Source organism: Mauremys reevesii, linkage group 1 (assembly GCF_016161935.1).
Source record: "Mauremys reevesii isolate NIE-2019 linkage group 1, ASM1616193v1, whole genome shotgun sequence".
In the NCBI taxonomy this organism is placed as follows: Eukaryota; Metazoa; Chordata; order Testudines; family Geoemydidae; genus Mauremys; species Mauremys reevesii.
Genome location: NC_052623.1, coordinates 304,759,389 through 304,782,647, shown reverse-complemented (window position 1 = coordinate 304,782,647; position 23,259 = coordinate 304,759,389). Strand labels below are relative to the sequence as shown.

General features: G+C 38.8%; 1 protein-coding gene across 2 annotated transcripts in view; it reads right to left on the bottom strand.

The window, feature by feature from the left end:
* Positions 1-23,259, bottom strand: part of NELL2 (neural EGFL like 2) — a 221,853-nt gene that overhangs the window by 113,092 nt on the left and 85,502 nt on the right. For both annotated transcript variants that reach the window (XM_039505120.1, XM_039505129.1), the window contains exons 10-12: positions 9,980-10,071; positions 6,888-6,990; positions 1,354-1,482 (exon numbers count right to left, since the gene is read on the bottom strand). In XM_039505120.1, the coding sequence (XP_039361054.1) occupies positions 1,354-1,482; positions 6,888-6,990; positions 9,980-10,071 (324 nt within the window). The remainder of the gene's footprint in view (positions 1-1,353; positions 1,483-6,887; positions 6,991-9,979; positions 10,072-23,259) is intronic.

Here is a 23,259-nt window from a genome sequence, read left to right as displayed (position 1 = left end):
ATAAGGTTCTCATTTTTCACATAGTATGTGAGGAGCAACTGCTAAATATAACAGGCTCTAACTAGACTGTGTGTTGGGGAGATCCACAGAGATCAGGATTTCTTCTCTCCCTTACAGGCTGTAGAGTAGAGCAACTCTGAAACCAATATTAAAGCCTCAGGCCGACAGTATTCCCCACAGCTTCTGCACTGTCTTTTCAACTGGGAAATAGATGGTGGATCCATATAGTTACAGATACAGGACCTCAACGCCTACCTAACCTACAAAGACTGTGTGTGCTATGTCCCAGCATCATTCTCTACCTACATAAAAAAACCTATATGGGTTCTTCTGCAGCCAATCTCCGCAAGGCCATGGAGAGAGGAGCAGGACTTGCTCCTGGGTGACTTAACGCTCTACTCAAGACAATAGGTCACAAAATGCTGTGCTAGTCTTAGAGTAAACATTAAACCGTGGTCTCTGTGAAATAGAATTGTAGTCTAATCCTGCAGATTCTTATGCACATTATTAATTTTACATGTGATTAGTCCCACTAAAGTCAATGGGACTACTCATTAAAATAAAATTATATGCATTATTGTTTGCAAAGTTGGGCCAAAGTCCTTACAACCTAAGGGCCGTAATCCTACAAGCACTTATGCATTACTTATGTGACCGGTCCCACTGAAAGTTAAGTGTTTTGTAAGTGTTTGCAGAATCAGGGCCTTCATGAGAAAGGCACAGATGGATGGCAGGAGAGAGGGAAGCAACATGAAAGCAGAGTGATATTTGGCACATATCTTGCTACAGCAAGTTTTTATTAGAATTTTATGAGCATGTTAAAATTTGAACTATAGAAACTGCCTCTGTCTGCCTCTATCTGGTAAGTGGGGCATTGATTTTAAATCAGTGGGACTGTTAAAATAGTAAGTTTTTACACAATGTGAGTAAAGGTATTAGAATCTGGTCCATACTGTCCACTTACTATATTGGGGGGGGGGGGGAAGGGATGAGCTAGTGGCAAAATAAAATCCCCACCAAAAGCTACATTAAAATGTGTACCAACTAAAAGCTATTCTAATGTGTGACTTTTAGGTTATCTGAGTATCTGATTGATGAAAAGAGAACAGATTTTGCAGTGGAAGTATTGCTTCAAATTCAAGAATTTAGCCATATTAACTTATAACTGACACTGATCAGGGATTTAAAAAAAATTCTTAATTTGAAAGATAATTATTTTAGCTGATTAATATTCTGAAAATTAAATTTGCTGCATTTAATGGGCCCATCACTTTGAAAACGTGTGAATTAATACATTCTTTGTGCAGTAATCCACTGTACTTTATACAGCTGAACATCTTCACAATGGGTTACCTTCACAGTAGGCATTGTCCTCTCGAAGGGCTCTGAAACCATCTCGGCAGCTACACACAGCCCTGTCCTCTAGGTTTCTGCAGACAGAATGCTCCATGCAGTTATGTCCTTCAGAACAAAAGTTATGGCCTGTATGAAAACAAAAGTGATTGTTAAAAATAGGCTTGAAAGGATTCGATTTGTACCAGTGTCAGTGACCATTGATTTCACCATACATGCCCAAACTGATGAAAAAATATTTCCATCCAAAATCAAAATTTACAGGCAGGCAAAGAAAGAAAAATGCAGCTTGAGAACTTAGAGTCCTACCTTAATGTGTATAAAACGGGAGACAGACAGTGGAGCTGGAGCAGAGCTCCACTTAGGTAGCTTTAAGTTTTTTAATTTAGATGTCTGTCATTAAATATTTATTGTCACACAAACATACACCACCATCCCCAGAATTTCACACAACTGTTAAAATTTAAAATGAACTAACTAAATGCTTAAAAATAAACTTCTACATAATCCGTCAAAATTATAAAAAAAGAAGTATGATTTTCAAGCCTACTTAAAAAGAATCCAAAGATAAAACATATTCTCTGTTGAATATATTCCAGTCTTTTCTCTGTTAGGCTACAGAATCCTATTCAGGAAACTATTTTTCTTAGGAGACACACAATTTACCTTGATATTAGGCGTGCAGCATCTCCGGGGAGTAGTATAGGCTACAGAGCTTGTCATCTCTTGGCCTCAAGTTCAACTCCAGGTCAGTGATGAAAAGAAGCTATTATCATCTGATGTCTGTTAGGTAACATATTTAAATCCCTTTACCTTCTTTTTGTCAATGGTTATTTTTACAGGATCTTCAACTTTCTTCTTCATTTTTCTTATTAAAGTTGGAATTTATAGAAGTTGCTCAGTAACTCAGCAGCCCATTTACTAATGGGATTGCTTTCTTCCAAGCACTTATTGTTCCCTAGGTATATTTGTAAAACCCATTCATATTCCCTGAATGGCTAACATTAACTTAGTTTACTTTTTTGTTGCCCTTATCTTTTCCCTTCAAGCCCTAACTGACTGAATAGTCTTGTATAAGTGCTACCTCTTGATAGTTCAATGACGTTTCCTTTTTAATCTTATTGTTACCAGCTCCTCTTGAAGTCACATTGGCTCCTTGTTTCTTGCATTCATCTTTTTAAGAGAGATTTTTTAATGTATTTTTAATAAGAGCCTCTAGCTTTCTCTCAAATAGTGGATTTTAAATGAGTCTTCCCATTCACTCAGTAGATTTCTTAATTCCCCAAATTTGCTTTCCTGAAATCCAACTGTATTGCTATAGTTGGTGAGTCTGTTCTTTACTGTGATGAATTCAAACAGGTTATGGGTGATTTTAAGCTTCCATATAATTTTCATACAATATAACAATATTTTGTACAGTTGGGCTGCACCACCTTTTCACCTTTTTTTTTAGTGTTGTCAAGAGATTAAAAAAATTAATCATGATTAATCGCACTGTTAAAGAATAATAGAATACCACTTATTTAAATATTTTGGATGTTTTCTATATTTCAAATATATTGATTTCAATTACCACACAGAATACAAAGTGTACAGTGCTCACTTTATATTATTATTTTTATTACAAATATTTGCACTGTAAAAAACAAGAAATAGTATTTCAATTCACTTAATACAAATACTGTAGTGCAATCTCTTTATCATGAAAGTTGAATTTACAAATGTAGAATTATGTACAAAAAATAACTGCATTCAAAAATAAAACAATGTAAAATTTTAGAGCCTACAAGTCCACTCAGCCGTACTTCTTGTTTAGCCAATCGCTCAGACAAACAAGTTTGTTTACATTTGCAGGAGATAATGCTGCCTGCTTCTTGTTTACAATGTCAGTGAAAGTGACAACAGCTGTTTGCATGGCACTGTTGTAGCCAACGCCGCAAGATATTTACATGCCAGATGTGCTAAAGATTCATATGTCCCTTCATGCTTCAATCACCATTCCAGAGGACATGCATCCATGCTGCTAATGGGTTCTGCTCAATAAATGATCCAAAGTAGTGCAGACTGATGCATGTTCATTTTCATCATCTGAGTCAAATGCCACCAGCAGAAGGTTAATTTCTGTAGTTTCTGCATCAGAGTGTTGCTCTTTTAAGACTTCTGAAAGCATGCCTCACACCTCATCCCTCTCAGATTTTGGAAGGCACTTCAGATTCTTAAACCTTGGGTCAAGTGCTGTAGCTATCTTTAGAAATCTGACATTGGTACCTTCTTTGTATTTTCTCAGATCTGCTGTGAAAGTGTTCTTAAAATGAACATGTGCTGGGTCATCATCTGAGATTGCTATAACATGAAATATATGGCAGAAGGCGGGTAGGCAGATCAGGAGACATACAATCATCCCCCCCCCGAGAAGTTCAGTCACTAGTGTAATTAACACATTTTTTTTAAAATGAGCATCATCAGCATGGACGCATGTCCTCTGGAATGGTGGCTGAAGCATGAAGGGGCATACGAACGTTTAGCATATCTGGCATATAAATACCTTGCTATGCCGGCTACAAAAGTCCCATGCAAATGCCTGTTCTCACTTTCAGGTGACATTGTAAATAAGAAGGGGGCAGAATTATGTAAACAAATGTAAATGTAAACAAACTTGTTTGTCTTAGCAATTGGCTGAATAAGAAGTAGGACTGAGTGGACTTGTAGGCTCTAAAGTTTTACGTTGTTTCATTTCTGAGTGCAGTTATGTAACCAAAAAACAAAACCAAAAAAAATCTACATTTGTAAGCTGAACTTTCATGATAAAGAGGTTGCACTTCAGTATTTGTATGAGGTGAATTGAAAAACAGTATTTTTTTTTATCATTTTACAGTGCAAATATTTGTAATAAAAATATGTGAGCACTGTACACTTTGTAGTCTGTGTTGTAATTGAAATCAATATATTTGAAAATGTACAAAAACATCCAAAATATTTAATACATTTCAATTGGTATTCTATTGTTTAACAGTGCAATTAAAAGTACGATTAATTACAATTAATTTTTTGAGTTAATCGCGTGAGTTAATGGCGATTAATTGACAGCCCTACTTTTTATTACTATTTTCAGTGATTTAATTTCTCTAGACTTATTAAAAAAATCAGTATTAGGATTAGCCAAACAGTAATCTTTACTATTCTTTTTTCAGTCCCTGCTTCCTTGCACAAGGCTCCCACAGTACAATGAACAGAACTGATAAGGGTTCAGGAGGGACCTAGTTTGGTGCGACAGGAATGGCTAAGTAGTGCAAGCTGGGGTGAGGCTGTCACCAGGAGAAACCTATATTCATGCTCAATAAAGATCTTTCCCTACAACTCCACTTGCCTGCTGCGTCATTTCTTGTTAATGAAACATCCCCCATCTTTTCAGTAATGTTTATATTTGCATTTAAAATAGAAAAAAAATTAGAATCTGCTTGGAGGGCATAGTCAGAGGTGTGGGGGGTCATTGCTGTTTTGGCCTGTGGGGATGGGGGTGTCTCTGCATGCATGAGCTCAGTCTGAAGGCGTAAGAGCCAGGCAGACCATGGTCGGAGGAGAAAAAAAAAACAGTACAGGCAGAGAGAACTTTGAACTGCTGATATGATAACGATACTAACTTCATGTCCCTACCATGGTAACTGAGACTCACACTTTTTTTAAAAGGACTACATTAATACCCTCCACGGCATGGTTTGTTGTGTAGCGTACATGCATTTCACAACTTCCCATTTATTTATTTATTTTTAAACTACCACACTGCTATTATGTGAAACAGGAAATTCAGGAGCAAAAATCCCGACATTTTAAACAACATTAAGGGCCATTCGTTGCTCTCAGCACATCTCACAACTCCCATTGATACTGATGGAGTGCTGTGCACATCAAGACCAGTATTTGGCTCTAGAGCTGACAAACGGCAGAGGCCACCCTTTGTCCTATTTTTTTTTCTTCCTCACAGAAGCCTGAAATAAGGACAAAGTGTCAGCTTTTAGTTTTGGATGTCCTGGCTTTTAACAGTTTGTATCAGAACCTTAGCATTACAGAACAGTAAGTGTACAATCTTTCACTGATCAATAGATCTCCACAAACTACAAACCAATATAGGAGAATATGTGCTGCAGATTAATACTGTATCAAAGTATAATTTTAAGAATAAGATCCATAGCTCATGAGAGACTAGGCTAGGATGATCCATTCAGGATTGAAAATGTTCAGAAACAAGCACTAAATCCATCAACTATTAGATTTATTGAGCTTGTATCCAGGCTCAATGAGTGCAGATTTTTTTTTTTTTTTTTTAAGATTTACTGTAAGTTTTTACCAGGAAAAAAAATCCCTTTGTACTGTGATTAGACCTCAAGACCTTAGCACACTTCTGTTAAGTTCTTTTCTTCCATTTTAGTCTTCTCTCTCTTCTGGATGTCATTAATCATATTGTTTGTGTCTGTGTAGCATGCACGACTTGCATGTCTCCAGTATTCCCCAAATCAATGTGTATCTAAGCCAAACCAAAGAGTGTGATGGCTTGTTTCCTTCCATAACTCAGTTTATCACAGTTTAACTACTGGAGAAATAGGAACAGACTTTCTGCTTTGAAGATCCAGCTGCTCACGGCTGGGAGGATACCAATATTACCCTGTACTATAACAGTACGGCACAGAGCCCTGGGCAGTTCCTTACACAGGGCCGCCCAGGAGGGGAGGCAAGTGGGGCAATTTGCCTCAGGACCTGGGCCCTGCAGGGGCCCTGCAAGCCCTGGCCCGGCGGCAGTCTGTGTCTTTGGTGGCAATTTGGCAGCGGGGGGGGGCCCTTCAGTTGCTCCGGGTCTTCGGCGGCATTTCAGTGGTAGGGTGCCCTTCAGTGCTGCCGAAGACGCGGAGTGACTGAAGGGCTCCCCACCGCCGAAATGCCGGACCGCCGCTGAGTGAGTACAAGCGCCGCAGCTCCCCAGCTTTGCCCCAGGCCCCCTGAATCCTCTGGGCGGCCCTGTCTTTACATCTCTATCCTTGCACTGAAAGTCCAGGCACATTCCATCTGTTTGGCCTATGTGTAAAAATGTAAGAGGTGCAGTACAGTATAGTTCCCAAAGCTTTTGATTCTATATTCAGAAGGCAATCTAAAAGTGCTACGAGGGGAAAATGATACAAATTTACTCTAATTTTCTATAGATCTGAAAAGCACATGTCCACTGCAGAAGGGCCTTTAGGGATCTGTGTGTGCGTGCATGCATAAATGAAGCACTTTAAAATGGTGACATCAATCATTTATAATCCCTTAGGATTTCTCTTTTGTATGAAATACAGGAATGCTGCCAGCCCCATTCAACAAAATTTACATTATTACACCTCATTCAAACAAGTTTTCAGACTCCTTGATGTGTACATTATCTATTCAGTTTTATAGTATCTCCAGTAATGAAAAAGATGTTTTACTCCAAAACTATACAAAATAATAAAATGATAAATACTGCACATTTCATTGAGCACAGGCAGATCCTGCTATTTTCTTACCTTTACAAACTTTGCAGCAACTGTGAGACAAGGAGATTTGTTGAGAATCTAGGCAGTTCAAGGTTGGGCAGTCCGATTTTGTAGTGCGCTGCATTTTGTGGTCCTATTAAATTAAGGTAATTATTCAATACTGGAGATAACAAATGCGGCTGAATAATGCCTTTATTTTATTTATGCATTTAGATTTATAACAGACAGACAGCAAAAGGTGCCAATCTCAAACTCCAGGTACCTTTGACAATTTGAAATCACAACTAAACTTAACAAAACCAGCAGACATCTCCACTATATAGCAGAAACCACACCTGTTTAGTAAATGAAAAATAAGGAAACATTCCTCATCCTTCCCCAAAATTATCCTCATGCAGCTTCCCTGTCCTCATAAGCTTCTCCAGAAATCCTGCCTAGAAGGTCAACAAATTAGTTCTCTTACAGACTGCAGGGGATCACAGCCAAGGGGACTGCACAAATAATGCCATGCTAGCAGCTTCCTTTCTTTTACCTTAAGGGATCTCTAGCCTGAGTACCCTGTCTGATCTCAACTGTGGCCGTATGGCCCAAGGGAGAGGCAGTGGTATCTCATGAGGAGAGTGTTTCTCAGATAGACTGGTGCCAGGCCATTTAGCACTTCAGAGGTCAAAACCAGTACATTAAATCCCGCCTGTATATCCACAGGCAGCCAGTGGAGATCAGAGAGAATAAATGTAATATGCTCATGGGTAAGATACCTGGTTTAACAAGCAGGCTGCTATATTGTGCTCCAGCTTTAGTTTACAAATGGCCCCAAGTAGAGTGCATTGCAATGATGTAGTCTTGGAGACACAAAGGCACAAATCACAGCAGCACAACACCTTCCTGAAAAGCATTCAGAATTTTTCTTAGACTATAAAGCTGTGTGTGTGGATAGTGCCTAACACATTGCATATATTATTGTTATATAGTTGGTGTTTCATTTAAAATTATTTTCCTAGGACAAAAATGAGGATGAGAAAATAACTCATCAGAAACCACTGCTCAGTCTTCACTGACTGATCTTCCCAGACTCCATGGCACATAACCAAAATGAAACCTGAACCTGTAACAAACTAAACTAGACCTTGACTGATAATGTATGTCACACAAAACACTCAAAAACCACCTAAAAGTGAACACATTTATGTAAGTGTGCGTGCTGAGGACTGGCCTTTATAACAATGTTGTCTATTGCTAAACGTGACTGAAATGTTGCGGAGCGTCTTTGTTTTTTTCCAATTTGAATGGGAAAATGTGCTTGACTGCAGCAACCAAGAAAAAATCCAGAAGAATAAATTCCCTAAACTGCCCTGATAACATCAACACTGGCATACAAGCAAAAAATCAGTACCTATGCCATCACTCTCAAGTCTCTCTTGAGCAGAGGTCTTTAACTACATTCTATTATGTGTAGAAATATGTAGGTAATAAAATAGCGTCTGCCTATGGGTCCCCATTTTATCTACACATCTGACAGTATGTAGATTTGTTGCTCTGAGATGTCATTCCTAGTGTTGCTTTCCTGGCAGCAGTAAGTATTTCAGTGCTTGAGATTCAGAATGTTTATCACCAAAGTTGCCATACAACATTTCTAAGAGCACAGTGAGAGACAAGTAAGTGTACCCACTACCAATAGGCAGGTAGAGTCAAGCCAGGTGTGCTGGCTCACTGTTCATTGATAGAACCTCATAATTTCTAACTGCAATAAATACAAGGCAGCACCATGCAGACTTTGATGATTGTTATTCATATACAGATTGATCACCAATAGGGATTGTGTTGAAAATAGCAATTCACAGTCCTTAAAACTGTAGGGCAGATTAAGCTATATTTCCAGAATTACTTCAGACCTTATTTCTCTGGTGGCTGGTTTTGCACCCTCCCCCAGCCCCTTGATTTCAATGTGACTAGTAGTGAGATAAGGTACTACTCACACATGACTAAGTCCATCAGCATGTAACCCTTCATCTATAGACCTAATTTCTAAAATAGATTTATTGACAAATTATAATCACCAGTTCATAAAACTATAGTAAAGTGGCACAGAAAGCAACTCTGGCACAATGCCCTGCTGGAGGAGGTGACAGTGAGGTCCAAGGACAGATGCACTCTTTCCAATAGAGGGGGAAAAGGGTCTGGTAGATTCAGGGGAAGCACCAGCCATGGCACTGAGGCTGAAGTATTATCTGCCACATTTACCTGACATCCACAGCTTTAAGGAGCTGGAGTAGAAAGAGCCTTTGCTCCCATTCAGTTTGACAGCACAGTTTCTTCCAACTCAGACCTTGTGGAATGTATATTCTCTTGCTCTGAGACAACATTACAATAAGCAGACAGGTCTTGCCTCTCTTTCCCCCACTAGAAATGCACACACAATTCTTCAGCTCCACCCTGAAGCATGCATTTCCCTAGCCGATAGCAAGCGCCACACCTAGGGAAGCAGAGTAGCATTCCACCTCGGTATCTCTTTGTGCACTTTCCACATGTAGACACACACTGTAGCATTTTGCCCTTAAATTGCATTTCTGCTCTGAAAAGTGACTGGGTAAAAATGATATTGTAAGGCTCGATGTTTAGTGTGTCTGACTCAATATCCAATATTCTCCATTTACAAGTAGAATGATAGATTACTAAACTGCAAGTGACATTCTTTCCTTCTCATACATCATTGCCAGCAAGAAATATCTTGTGGGCCACATTCTGCTCTCATTTACATTTGTGTAACCCCCTTGTAGCTGAGCACATAATCTGGAGAAAATAGGGCTGCACAGATATAAAAGAGAGCATAATGTGGCTTGCAGGATATTTATTACTGATGATAGTGTATAAGACATAAAAAAGAACCCAGCTCAACTGTGAGATCCCAGGTTGAATTTTCAGGGTTGGCAATAAGAAAAAATATTGATTTGTAAAATTTGATGTGGAAATCAGCTGGACACAGTAAGCATAGAAACCCCTGGATGCCCTTTTAAAAGTCACTTTTCACAGTAGATACATACACATTTTTATTCATCGGGACCTTATAAGACATTTTAAACAGATTTATTGAAAGAAAAGTGTCCCATCAATGGTGTTCTTACCTTGCACTCAAAAAGAACACAGTCCCCTGAATTTGAATACACAGTTTCTCTCTGTCCTTCGAAGTAGGTTCTACCTTCAAATACACACACCGCTATAGGATAAAACAAAAAAAAATGATTTGGGTAAGAAAGTTTTCAGCACTCTGTCTATAAAACTGGCTTATTTTCTTAAAGCCAAGTATATTTCAAAATTAAGTGATCAATTAAACAACAAATATATTCCATTCCAGGACACAGGAGTTTGGAGAAGAGCAAAAAAGAACTGAAGAGCAGAGCCAAGAGAGGAGAAGGCCTCAAAAGCTAAGGAAGGAGAAGGCGCCAAGGAAAAACAGAACATGGGAAGCTTGCGAAAGAACAGACGACAAAATAGAGGCTGCAAGTCTTGGCTAGGAACAAATCACTAATGAACATAGGAAGAGCAGTTTCAGCCAAGTGCAGAAGGTGGAAATCAGGCTAGAGGGGATTTAGTGGAAGGCAAGTCAAGGTAGACTGTCTGAAGTGCCCATCTGAAGAGCTTACAGGTGAAAAAGAGAAGGATGATAGGATAGTAGTGGGACAATTGGATGGAAAGTCAGTTTCTTGAGGATGGGGATGCTACTGCATGATGGGTAATCACTGAAGTTGAATATGTTATATGTTATCATAGTGTTTTGATGTTTAACTACTCCAGGTAGGTATTTAAAAGTTCAGTTCTAGTACCTCAATTATCCTGATTATTCATTTTTATCTTTAAATTATATTTTATAATTTAAGAGCATATCTTCATTGCACATGATTTACTTGCACTGCAAGCAGGATCCGGCCTAAAATTCTCAAATAGTATAGATAGATGCCAGCCATATATTGTGAGGTTTACTGCATCACACTGAAACAGGCTTGCAACAGATTGCTCACTGACTATTTTTATCATTTAAAATTTTATGTAAAATATTTTCACATAATTTTTTTCCTTTTAAAAGGAGATAGCTATTGCAGTTATTATGTGGAAAAGTATAAAGACTGAATAGTGAAAATGCCAGAAGCAGAAAATCTGATATGTCTGTGTTGCTTAGGACACTGTCAGAACTTAAACGACAATAGTCAGACAGGAACAGATAAAGACTTTAAAATTCTAGATTAAATGAGAAAAGTCTAATTTACTAATCAATGCAAAAACAAGAGCTCCAGACATCACTGAGATGATTTAAATCAGTTGCACTAGAATTCATTTACAGATGGAATTATCTATCCCATTTAAATGGATTTTACAATTTATGGGCAAATCTAAAAATACATGATTTTCCATTTCACTACCATTATTATTACTATCATTATAGTGTTTAATTTTTCCTTTGCTCTTTTCACTATCAGATTATAAACATTTTTGCAAATTTTGTATTTATATTTTTGGAAAGTTACCAACCAACTTTACATGTGTATGTTGGTGGGGGGAGGGAACATGGGAAAGCAGACTAAAACAACTTTTATTTTAATTTAATTACTGAAATTTCACTTCACTTTTTAAAGTACAGGCTGCATTTATCCAAGTGAAACTCGCCTACAGATACCAAATGCAGTCCTTTAAGGGCTCCTTTGCAAACTGGGTACCTTAACTAGTAATCCTCTGCAAGGTATTCCAATCAGTATTCAAACAAAACGAACCCAAGTCTTACTTGGCTTTGTAAGTAGGGAAAGGCAAAAGATTGATGAAAATAAAAACTAGTCCTAACATTCATGCAAAACTTGACCCAAACCAATTGGTTAAATCTCACAACTCAGCTCCTACTTTTTGGTGGCATGATCTAAATCTGCTGCTGCTGAGTGTAACTTCCAAGAAGTTCCCCCAAATCTTGGGAGTGATGCACTTTGGGGCGGGGGGGACATATCTTTAACAAGGAAGTTGGGAAATTCAAAAGGAATAGCGGAGAGCCCTGTACTGCTACCTGTTGCTAGTACAAGAAGGAAGGCAGTAGAGCATCAACTGCAATCTGAGTGAAAGTACAAAACCTCCCCCCAACAGTGCAAAGGATAGATGCAGCGCCTCATGGAGATGGGGGGCTGCCCTGTAATGACTCCTGACACTAGAAGGAAGGCTGTGGATCCCCAGTGAAGATATCTATAGATGGGTGAAGGGCAAAGCGCATTTCCATAGAGAATGCTGTTGCTTCTGCTATAGGGAAATGAGAAGGCAGGGATGGAGCAAGGGTGTCATGGTGCGGAGTCCCTTCAGAACATATATTTATCTCAGTTAACTTTGTATATGTTGCAAACACGCAGATGCTTTTCCAAAATGAATCAAGCCTTTTTACATTCGCCAAGGACTAAGTTTAAGGTGGGTAATGGGGCACAAATACATATTTATGGGACTGTTCTAAACTTACAGATTTGTGGAACACCATAACTAGATGGCAAAAATAATAGTAGCATTGTTGGATGAAATCAAATTTTTTTTGTGCTTATTTACTCATAGCTTAATTGATGATTAGTTGAGAGAAAGGGAGAGGGATACTGAGAGCTTTCCTAATGGCTAAGAGATTAATTCTAATTAAATTCAAGTCTACCCATCTTACATATTCATGTATGAGAGAGGCAAGATCAGCATCATGAATGCCTTAAGTGCTAGTATCATAGGACACAGGATGTGAATGAAGAGAGTTCTCCTTGTGATCCCAGTGATTGTGCTAGTATCCCAGTGGTGTTCCATATATTTATGTGGTATGTCTGCTAGTGTCCTGGGAATAGCCTGATTCAAATCTTTTTAATTATTGATTTATTTTTTTAAAAATAACCAAGGCATATTAGAATAAGATGTAAGAGAGCCATTTAGGGGCCTGATCCAAAGCCCACTGAAATCGATAAAAGTTTCCCATTAGCGTCAGTGGGTTCTGAATTAGGCTTTAAATCATCTAATCCATCTCTTTGACAATGCAGAATTGTTACATACAGAATATTTTACAATGCTTTGTCCAGTCCTCTTTAAATGACTTGCTTGAGGGTGCTTCCAGCATTTGTTAGTGGAATAATCTCCCCTATCTAATAGATTTTACTGTGAGGTAGTTGCCTTGCTTTTCATCTTAAATGTTCCTTTTCTTAATGCCATCCCATCCCACAAATATTTAGATTCCTTACAACCCCAAATAATTTCTCTCCATCTGTGGTGTGTGTTCCATGTAAATACTTAAACAGTTTAAAAATAAAACAAAATACCATTTTGCCCACTTCTACACAGAGGTGTTATCTAAGAACAATCCCTCAAAGGCAACTCAGAAACAAGCACACCCATTGTACCAGTCCATTAAACAGGTCTAGAGTGTGTAAACCATATGCACTATATCACATTTTGGGTGCTATAGAATATAAAGTATAATTATTTTATTTTTACATATTATATACTTATCCCCAAGACCATATTATAGGGCCTGCTCCAGGCCTTCCAAAGTCAGAGGGTGAAATCCTGGCCCCACTGATGTCAATAGCAAAACTCCCATTGGCTTCAGTAGGGCCAGGATCATCCCACAGGATTTTGACTATTCCAATAGTAACAGGATTGAGCTCACAACATCCACATATAAGTCTCCTCACTTTTGTGCTATTAAAATCTCAAGCTTGATGTTGGATTAGCATACATTTATAAGAAATTTCATAGTTGTGTTACTGATCCATCGAACATATGAATATATGAAATATACTAAAGAAAGGGTGAGTGCCCTTTGTATGTATAAGTACATTAATGTTAATTAGAAATTATTAAAATAATGTCATTGTAAAGGCTTTCTAAATTTTTTATTTACAGATGAATGCACTTCATCGCGGAAGACTGAAAATTGAAATCTCATCATTTAAACTTCTTTTGTTGCATTGCAAACTTAAAATAACTGATTTTTATGTACTTTCTTTTCTGTTGAAATACAGCAGTTAGAAATGTCAAAGAACTAATTAGAAATACATAAGATGTTTCCAAAGAAGTGTCATAGGATTAATTTTTAAAAATATGTAATAGGTGTTAAAATCTGCTAATGGCTGTTTAATGTATGTGTCCATTTATATTGATTATAAATTTTTAATTTAATTTTCACACTAAGAAATATGATCTTGAGTGTTAATTAAAGATAATATGGAATTGAAAATTAATCACATCAATTTCTAACATTTTCTTTTGTGTTAATAATAGCCAAGTGAACATTTATTTTAGGATAATAATTTGATCTAACATATAATTGCAAAAAATTGCATGCTTACTGAGCCATCACATATCTGAATGACAATCACTGTCAAGGAAACATACCCAAAGACATATGCTCCAAAGCCTAATGTTCATATTCAGAGTATGTAGGAGGTTCATTTTCAGCACAGTACACAAGGAGTTATCTGTAAAAAATTCCTCCCATTGACGTTAGTGGGGGCGGCACAGCTAATGTCTCACTCACTACATTCAAAATGAACATATATTGTAGGTTTCCTTTGAAACCTGCTGAATACTAAAAATTTTAGTTGTAACATTGGTTTCCTCAATTTCCATATGGGTAAAACACAAAAAGTAAGAGGATATTTCATGGACTCATGCAAACTTCTGACTGCTAGAAGCTGGGTGACACAGGATGGATCACTCGATAAATTGCCTGTTCTGTTCACTCCCTCTAAAGCATCTAGCACTGGTATCATATACTGGGCTAGATGGACCATTGGTCTGATCCACTATGGCCATTCTTATGTCTAGAGTTGAAAGAATGCCTGTAGAGCTCATTATATTCCCTTTCCTCCCACCTTAATGGTCTATGAAAGAGAAAGATAAGAATCAGGTGAGAGAAAAGAGGGGATTTGGGGAATAAGGGGAAGATTATGAAAAGGGGACATTGTGGTTAACATTCTCCCTCCTCCTGCTAGTTAAAAAGCATCCGAGGGATTCTGTGCAGAGAGGTGGGGTTTGTTGGATGAAATGTTGGACCCTCAAGGTTCTTTGGTAATTGGGTATGAGTTGTCACATGAAATGTTGAGGCACAAAAGGTTCCACAATATTTGGACAGTTCCCTTCAATGAGAACTAGGGAGACCAGACAACAAGAATGAAAAATCAGGATGGGGGTGGTGGGGTAATAGGCGCCTATATAAGACAAAGCCCCAAATATTAGGACTGTCCCTATAATATCGGGGCATCTGGTCACCCTAATGAGAACATACACCTGAGGAGGAAGAAGGTGAGGAAGTTCTTGTGCAGAGCACCAGCACCTAGATTCCTGTTTCTCTCATCCAAGCTAATCCAGCCAACAGGGCTTCCACAGCAACAACTCACATGCACTTCAGAGGTACCAGTTCCACTGTCTCAGTGACACTTTGTCAAGGCTGATATCAGAGACATTGGCGACTATGCAAATTTGCCAGTGAATAGTCTTCTCTCCCACCCCCTCGACAAAAGCTTTCATCTCCTTCCCTTTCTTCCTCCTATCAGTCCTCTTCCTCTGTCCTTTGGCTGGCCACCCAGGAGCCCAAAAGACGCAGCGTTCTGAGTGTGTCAGGAGTGACACAATGGGGTACATTCTTGCCAGTTTGTCATTATATTTAATAGCAGCAAAGAGTCCTGTGGCACCTTATAGACTAACAGACGTATTGGCGCATGAGCTTTTGTGGGTGAATACCCACTTCGTCGGATGCATCATGCTCCAATATGTCTGTTAGTCTATAAGGTGCCACAGGACTCTTTGCTGCTTTTACAGATCCAGACTAACACGGCTACCCCTCTGATACTTGGTTATATTTAATGAAACCCCAAAGGTTTGTCCCCTTAGGTGAACATTGTCCACACTCAGAAAAATGTGATGGTGCCAGACTTCCCACTCTCCACTTTCCTCAGAAGGCACTTGGACCCTATTTCCTTGCCAATGCAGTGTTACAGCATATTTTTCCTTCCTCCTGCCAGCAGATGTCACAAGCTTGTAGGTGTCCCATGATGATGGGGACTTAGGGTGACCAGATGTCCTGATTTTATAGGGACAGTCCCGATTTTGGGGTCTTTTTCTTATATAGGTTCCTGTTACCCCCCACCCCCATCTCGATTTTTCATATTTGCTGTCTGGTCACCCTATGGGGACTATGTATTTCTATTTAGCTTAGGAAGTCCAAGAACATGAACATCTGGACCATAATTCTGTAACTGCAAAGTCCAGTGAAGATTTAACTTCTACCTGGCTAAACACTTCCCAGTAGGAGATGAGTGATTAGTTTGTCATTGGTAACTCTTTGGACCATATCACAGTTCATCTTCTAAACTCCTCCTATTCCAAGGGACTATTGTATCACAGTCAGTAAATTACCTGATGGCTGATTGTTCTGGGACTTGATAGCTATTGTCTGTGTAGGGTTCCATCTGTCATTGTGTGGGATTCTATCACAGATGGAATCCCACACATACAATAGTTATCAAGTCCCAGAACAATTACACCACAGATTAATTTGTACCACTATTTCACAGCATTAACCACCTCCTCTCCCCACCAACCTCTCCAAGCCCCTACCTAAAACAAAACTATTTCAAGAACAGCTTTCTAGAAAAGCAGAAGAGCACGGAATCTATGAAGTCTATTAGGGATTCCTCATTTCTGTTTGTACCTCTTACCAGATTATATTAAGTATGTTATTGATAGCTCATTGTCAAGCCATCATCTGTCCTCCATAATACCTTTTCCCTCCTACTGGCCTCAAGATGATGCTATCCCTTCATGTGCCTTTTAGCATACTGTTCTTTGGTGACAAAATAAGAAATCCAACTAACTCTTGCTATCTTTGCTATCCAGGTCACTTACTTATTGCTGTGAGGTATGTGCGTACATTTCCCTTTGGTGCCTGAGCTAATTCTGTTTCAAATTTATCACCAAGTGACAGAGGGCAATTCAGGATGTCAGTGAACTGTTCCATCCATCTTATTGAATCATCATCCTAGTCAGCTGATGAGCAACAAAACTGATTTGAAAATTTGAGAAACATTTAAATAATTTTGACATATACTTTAAATCTTGGACTCTTCCTACCTGCCACATCTTCTGTTTGCCACAAAATTTTGTCTGACTCTTCTCTGCCAGTGTTATGACTTCCTCTTTGGCCTCTTCTTGGGGACATTCTCCACTGTGCAGTCACCCTGCACAAGGTTTATGCCCTACATAAGTCCAACTTAAACCCTATTTGGAGGACTTAAATGGTACCTACCCTTTGTGCTGGCCTTTATCCCTGGGAATTTATACAGGGGTCTATTTCATCCTTTGTGAATTTCTATCTAATGCCAAGTCACTATTAAGTTAATGTTCTCTTCCTTCCCTCATTTATCTTTTGCACTGTTTCATACAGGCTCTTTGCTCACTTCCTGTGTATATGATGCTTTGTCAGAGTAGCTAGTGAATCATGAACTTTTTCCATTGTTATTCTAGGCCATCTCCTTCAACAACTTGAAGTGATTCTAGATTTCAAGATGGAAAATTTGCTGCTAGCTCTTTGAGTTAATCATTGTTGAACAACAGTGAAAGTAGGTTTCAGCAACTTCAGTAGAGAAAATCTGATTTGAAATTTCCTAAGGATCAGAAATTAAATACTATTTATATCTTGCTTCTGATTAGTTGCAAAAACAGGAGAGACTTTCTCCATTATTTTGAAAATGCAAAGTGGTTGGTCTAGAGTATTTTTATGATCACTTGTAAGTATCTAATAATGCTAATAGGCAGTTTAGTCACACTGATGATGAGTCAATCTAAAATACTACAGATATCATTACACAAATGTTTCTTATATTCTCATGGTCCTTGCCTACTATGGGAAAATTATATAATTTATCTCGCCCACCTGTTCCAAAGAGGAAGTCTCCTAAGCCGTTCCTCTTACCCCCAAACTGAAGGCTCATCTAAGTATTCTTTGTGTCATCTTTCACAAACCAAAAAGCAATTACATCATTATCTGTAAAGGAGATGCTTGCAGAAATGCCAACTGGGCTGGCAGCCTAGAAAGTACTGTTGGAGCCAGCACTGTGGAGACAGATGGATCTGACAGATGAAGTAAACTTTTACATTGGACAGCAGGATAGAGAGTTTGGGAGAGAGAGTTTGCAATTGTAAGAAACCAATGTGGAGATCACATGAAGTAAAATGAATGTGTGGCTGCCTGTAGTTAAACAGAGACCCAGGCTCTCAATGATAGAAGAGTAGTGGCTAAAGGTACCTGACTAATCAGATAGAAGTATAGCCAGCAAGAGGCAGAGGCAGAGCCAGATCACATTCCAGCAATACAGTGAGTCTATCTATGGTACTTATATAGCACCAACCACCATAGTATCTCTGTGCCACAGATTCCACAGCCAAATATGCACACTCGAGTTGAAAGGACAGTAAGCTAGAGTCCACTAATATGGCAAAATTAATTTATGTCAACAAATAAGCCTCTTCTGAAACAGGATAAAAAGATCTTAAAAATAAAAGTAAGCCACGAAACATGTAAATACTTATAACCGCCGTTTCAGTTAAAACATATTTTACTGAGACATGTCACAACAGTAGGAAAAGCCAACAGGAATATACATGTCTCTCCAGCAAAGGGGAATAATTTTCATGAAAGCCTCCAAAGAAGCCTTCGTGGAGGTGTTAGAGAATTAACAACAGTTGTGCTATGGTAACCCACAGTAACAGGTATACTGTTATCTTAATTCAACACTATCATACGTGAGAGATTGAAAAGGATTCCTCCCACCACTTCACACACACAGTGGTACTTCAATCTGAGTAAATTGGGACAGCTCACCGCAAGAAACTATTCCAGTATCCTCATACAAAAAACTGAGTATGTGTAAGAGGTTTACAGCAATAGGAAAGGGGAACTATTGGCTTTTGAAAATGTTTGCACTATGTATTGTGGCACACTTTGTATATCCTGCATCCATTCACACTGAGAAATCACAGTACACTAACTCATTGTCTTTGTTCATTTCCTAAAAGCCTGATTCTGTAACCTTTATTCACAAAGAGTAGCAGTTACTAGATAGTGGGGAAATGTATAAAATGTTCTGTTTTTTCCCCTGAAAATTATGTTCTCAATGAAAAACCAAAAAGGAAAAAAATGCCATTCAAAATTAGTTAACAGAAAAAAAAAGTTAAATTTTGGTTTTTTGCATTACCAAATATGTAAATAAACATTTAATCAAAATAAAAGTTCTGTATTCATTTTTATTTTAGCCAAAAAGCCCTTTTTTAAAAACAAAAAGTTATGACAAAACATACTCTAATCATTGCTTGTACAATTAGTCCCAATGGGGATCTCTCAAATAAATGCTATTCAACATGAGCAGGAGTGGCCTGTAACGATTAAAATGCTCGAGGAAACTATCATATCCTCTTCTGCACTTTGTATAGCACCAAGAATACTGTCAGCATTCAACAAATAATAAACCCCAAAATTATATATGCTCCTCATAGCTGTTGATATGGCAGCACTAGCTCATAAATGTTGCTTTTGCAGAAGAAAACACTATCTTTACATAGGGAATTTGGAGAAAGAATTTGATATAATCTCTGTAAAAACATTAGGTTGTTATTATCCACATGGCAACTATAATGTGGGTTGAAAATCTCATCCAAAAGATTGGATATTGACAGACATGCATGACTCTGATTGGCTTTAGGAGATTATACCGTATTGTACTTGCTCAAACAGTACTGAGATTTATTTATTTATTTATATGGCCTACAAACCCAGGATTTTGAAAGCTTGGGCATGGCTAATCCAATCAAAATGTCAATTGCCAAATAAATTGCCTTGGCCATCCAATCCTCAAAGCAACTTTCACAGTTGAGCATTGAGACAATGAAATCCAATACCAAAGAAGAAATGTTAGAGGCTACCAAGAAACAATTAATTCCATTTTATAACTATTGTATTCTGGTATACATGCAAGGGCTCATGAATAATACAACAGCTAGCAAGGCCAACTGAGCACTGATAGAGATATCATTACACTAATATTATTTCATGCATACTTAAGTCCCACATGATGGAATTAGCCATTTTAATGGAGGAGACTCTCAAAAGTAGCTGACTTGGTTGTACTTTATCAGCGGTGGCACTGAGTATTGGATCGGAGATTGACAGCTACTGGCTGCAGGGGAGTTTCTGGTTACTTCAATTCCAGCTACTCCTAGCAGGTATTGCTGAGGGGAATTGCAGAAGGAGCCTCTCTGGGGAATTTTGTGGCTGGAGAAGTGGTGTAAAGGCAAAACAATAATGCACATCTCACTAGCATATCTTATCAGTTCCTCACCTGTTTAACACATAAATACATCATTTCAGGAAGGAAGCCTCAATGTGAGAATTCGTTAGCAATAGGCACAGTTTAAAGGCAGCTATTAGGAGTAAGTGTTCAATTGAGTTGTGAAGGTACTAAAGGACTGCTTAAAAACTTATATACTTTTTATTAGTGTAAAGGGAAAGTATAAGAAATGATTACAGAGGATAAGCAACCCATAGAGAGAGGATTCAGCATCTTCTATTTGGGCTATTTCCTTTGTAGGTGGTCTAGGAGGACAGAGCCCCCCTAGACGCCAATGAAACTGCAACTGTTGTAGTAAGAGGAGGCCCTAAGATATAAACCTTGGTATCAGAAGCCTGGTATGAGGCCTGAGGCCTAAACTAAAGTAATGGTCAAGACTTTGCTAACATAAAGCAAAGTTAAGCTGTGAGCCAGAGGCAGGCCCTGCTCACAGAAGCTGGCAAGGAAAGGGCTGATGCTGCAAAAAGATACGTACCTAAAAGGTACTGAACACTAAATATCAGAACATTCACATACTTGTACATTCCACACAAATAACAAGAAACAGGCTGACCCATCCCAATGACAGGGTCAAAAGGGTAATATGATGGATAGAGCTGTTTTCTTCGAACCAACATGTACAAGGTGAGAGGCAGCACCTGACTACGTAGAGGGGTTGTACCTTGCTGCGTAGAAGGGTTGCACCTCAATACGTCAGGAGTGATGTGTAACTTGTTTGTACCTGTGTATAAGAACGCATCCCTGGGGCGGTGTCGTTGTCCGGCTGAGGGGACAGTGGAAAGTCCCGCCACTGACTGAGCCGGGTCCATTGCCAAGAGGTACTTTCTCGTAGTATGCCCTGAATTAGGCTAAGAAACCAACAGGAAACTGCAATTGTGTCCAAGGTCGCAATAAACCTAGTCAACGTGACTTTGCATCTTACTAGACTCTGTGGTTATTGGGGGTTCTCGTCGGGTCTGCTGTGTCAGCTAACTTCGAAGAGCTGGGGCAGCACACAAAGGGAACACACGCACGCAGCCGAGTAATATCAACATTGGAGAAAGCAGAGCACCACACCAGTAGCACTCTGACAACAACTGTTAGTGACTGTTGCCCTCTCCCATGGAGAGAGGTCTCATTCAATATATCTGGAAGCTATCAGAAGGGCTGGATTTAGGCACAGATTGGGTAGCACATCAAAAGTGACAGCTAGGTCATGGTTTCTCCAACAGCACTTTACCCATGGGCCTGGATGCAAAAGGAAATTGACTAGCACTTTTCTCCCCCATCCCTATCTCTTTACCCTTCTCTCTTTCCCCTGTTTGAATTCCTTCCTCTTCTTCTCTCCCTGCCCTGAACTGAAATGACAAGAGTAATTGGCATGATCACAAACTCTGCAGACAACCCTACTGAACGTTCCTTAAGCAAATTGTAAGCATTACTTTAACAGAGAGTAGGTTTCCATTTAATTTTAGGAAGAAGTCTTGTAAAACTGAAAACAGGGTAAACACGTGTTTTGTCAATCTTGATTAAATTCAGTTATGCAAAACTACCCAAATTAGTTCTATATTCAATCTCAACATTCATTATCAAATAGCACATAAGCAAGAGGGAATCAAGCACCACCACCAGAATCAGACGTTTAAAAAGCAGAAACATTACATAGGGTTTTATTTAGCTCTAATTCTGAGCCTGTAGTTCTCATGATTGCCAGAAGTTAGAAACCAGTGTTAGTTAGAGTACTTTCCAAAATATTAGCTTTCTTCTGTAACTATGGTACCTACAAATCACATGTAAATGGTAAGCCAGTTGAGGATTTGAAATCCTTAAATGGGTAAAAGACACACTGGGCCAGATCCTCACAAGCTGTATATTGGAGTAGTTCCAGTTTCCTAAGTAAGCCTACACCTATGTGCATCAGCTGAGAATCTGGCTCAATTACAAAAAACACAATAAACCGGAATTTTAAAAAGTCTATTAATCACAATAATCCCTTTTCATTTGCAATGGTAGGATATTTCAGTGGGCAATGCCTTATAGTCCCTGATACTGCAAACAATTACACATGTGCACCTTATCTACATTAGTATTCCCATTGGGTTCAATGAGATCATTCACATATGTAAAGTTGAGCCTGTGAGCATTATATCTGGGTTTATAGTGTATGCTTGTCCATGGGAGAGTGGCACTATTTTTTCTTACTGATGTATGACAGCCAGCTTATTATTTTTCCCCCAAGAAATATATTTGTGCCCTCCTTTTCTCACTCTGAACTGCCTTTCTACAGCAGTCGAGATACACAAAGCATATTTTAACTGTGGTCTATTAATGTTAAACCTGCAGAAGACAGAAAGTACAATTTTCCAACCCCAACATTGAATATGTGAGTTGATGATTTTTATTCAGTGCAAGCGTCCATATTAGTTCATGGCTTTTGTTGCATTTTTACAAAACCTCAGGTGTGCGTCAAGGATGTATTCTGACCCTGGCACTATTTTGTCAAGCTATCAGTGTATATTAGGATTTGCTGCACCACACATTGGAATCAAGGTTGGACAAAAAAAAGTGTTCACCAACCAAGTCTACACTGACGATGCTGCCTTGCTTGTGGCGAAGTCAGAGAATTTCAGCCCCCACCCTCCAAGCTCTCCCAGTTACAACCCACATTATGAGGTTGAATGTCTCATGGCAGAAGTTCAAGGTCTAGAACTTTGGAGCTGAGCCACCATAATTGCCAGTGCAGGTGGAATTGAGTATCATGGAGAGCACTGACAAGTTCAGCTACCTAGGCTGCAAGCAGATTCCAATGGTCACAGCAAGCCAGATGTCCTTTGACGAATATGTCTCACTACCTCCTGTGTGAAGTCCATGTCCTACCTATGGAGGCAAAAATGTCTTTGTGCTGAGACAGAGTTCAGAATCTATCAAACCTGTTTACTACCTATATTACTATATAGGTCAGAAACCTGGACCCTCTTACAGGCAGACTTGAAGCAGCTAGAGGCATTCCATATGCACAGTCTGCAACT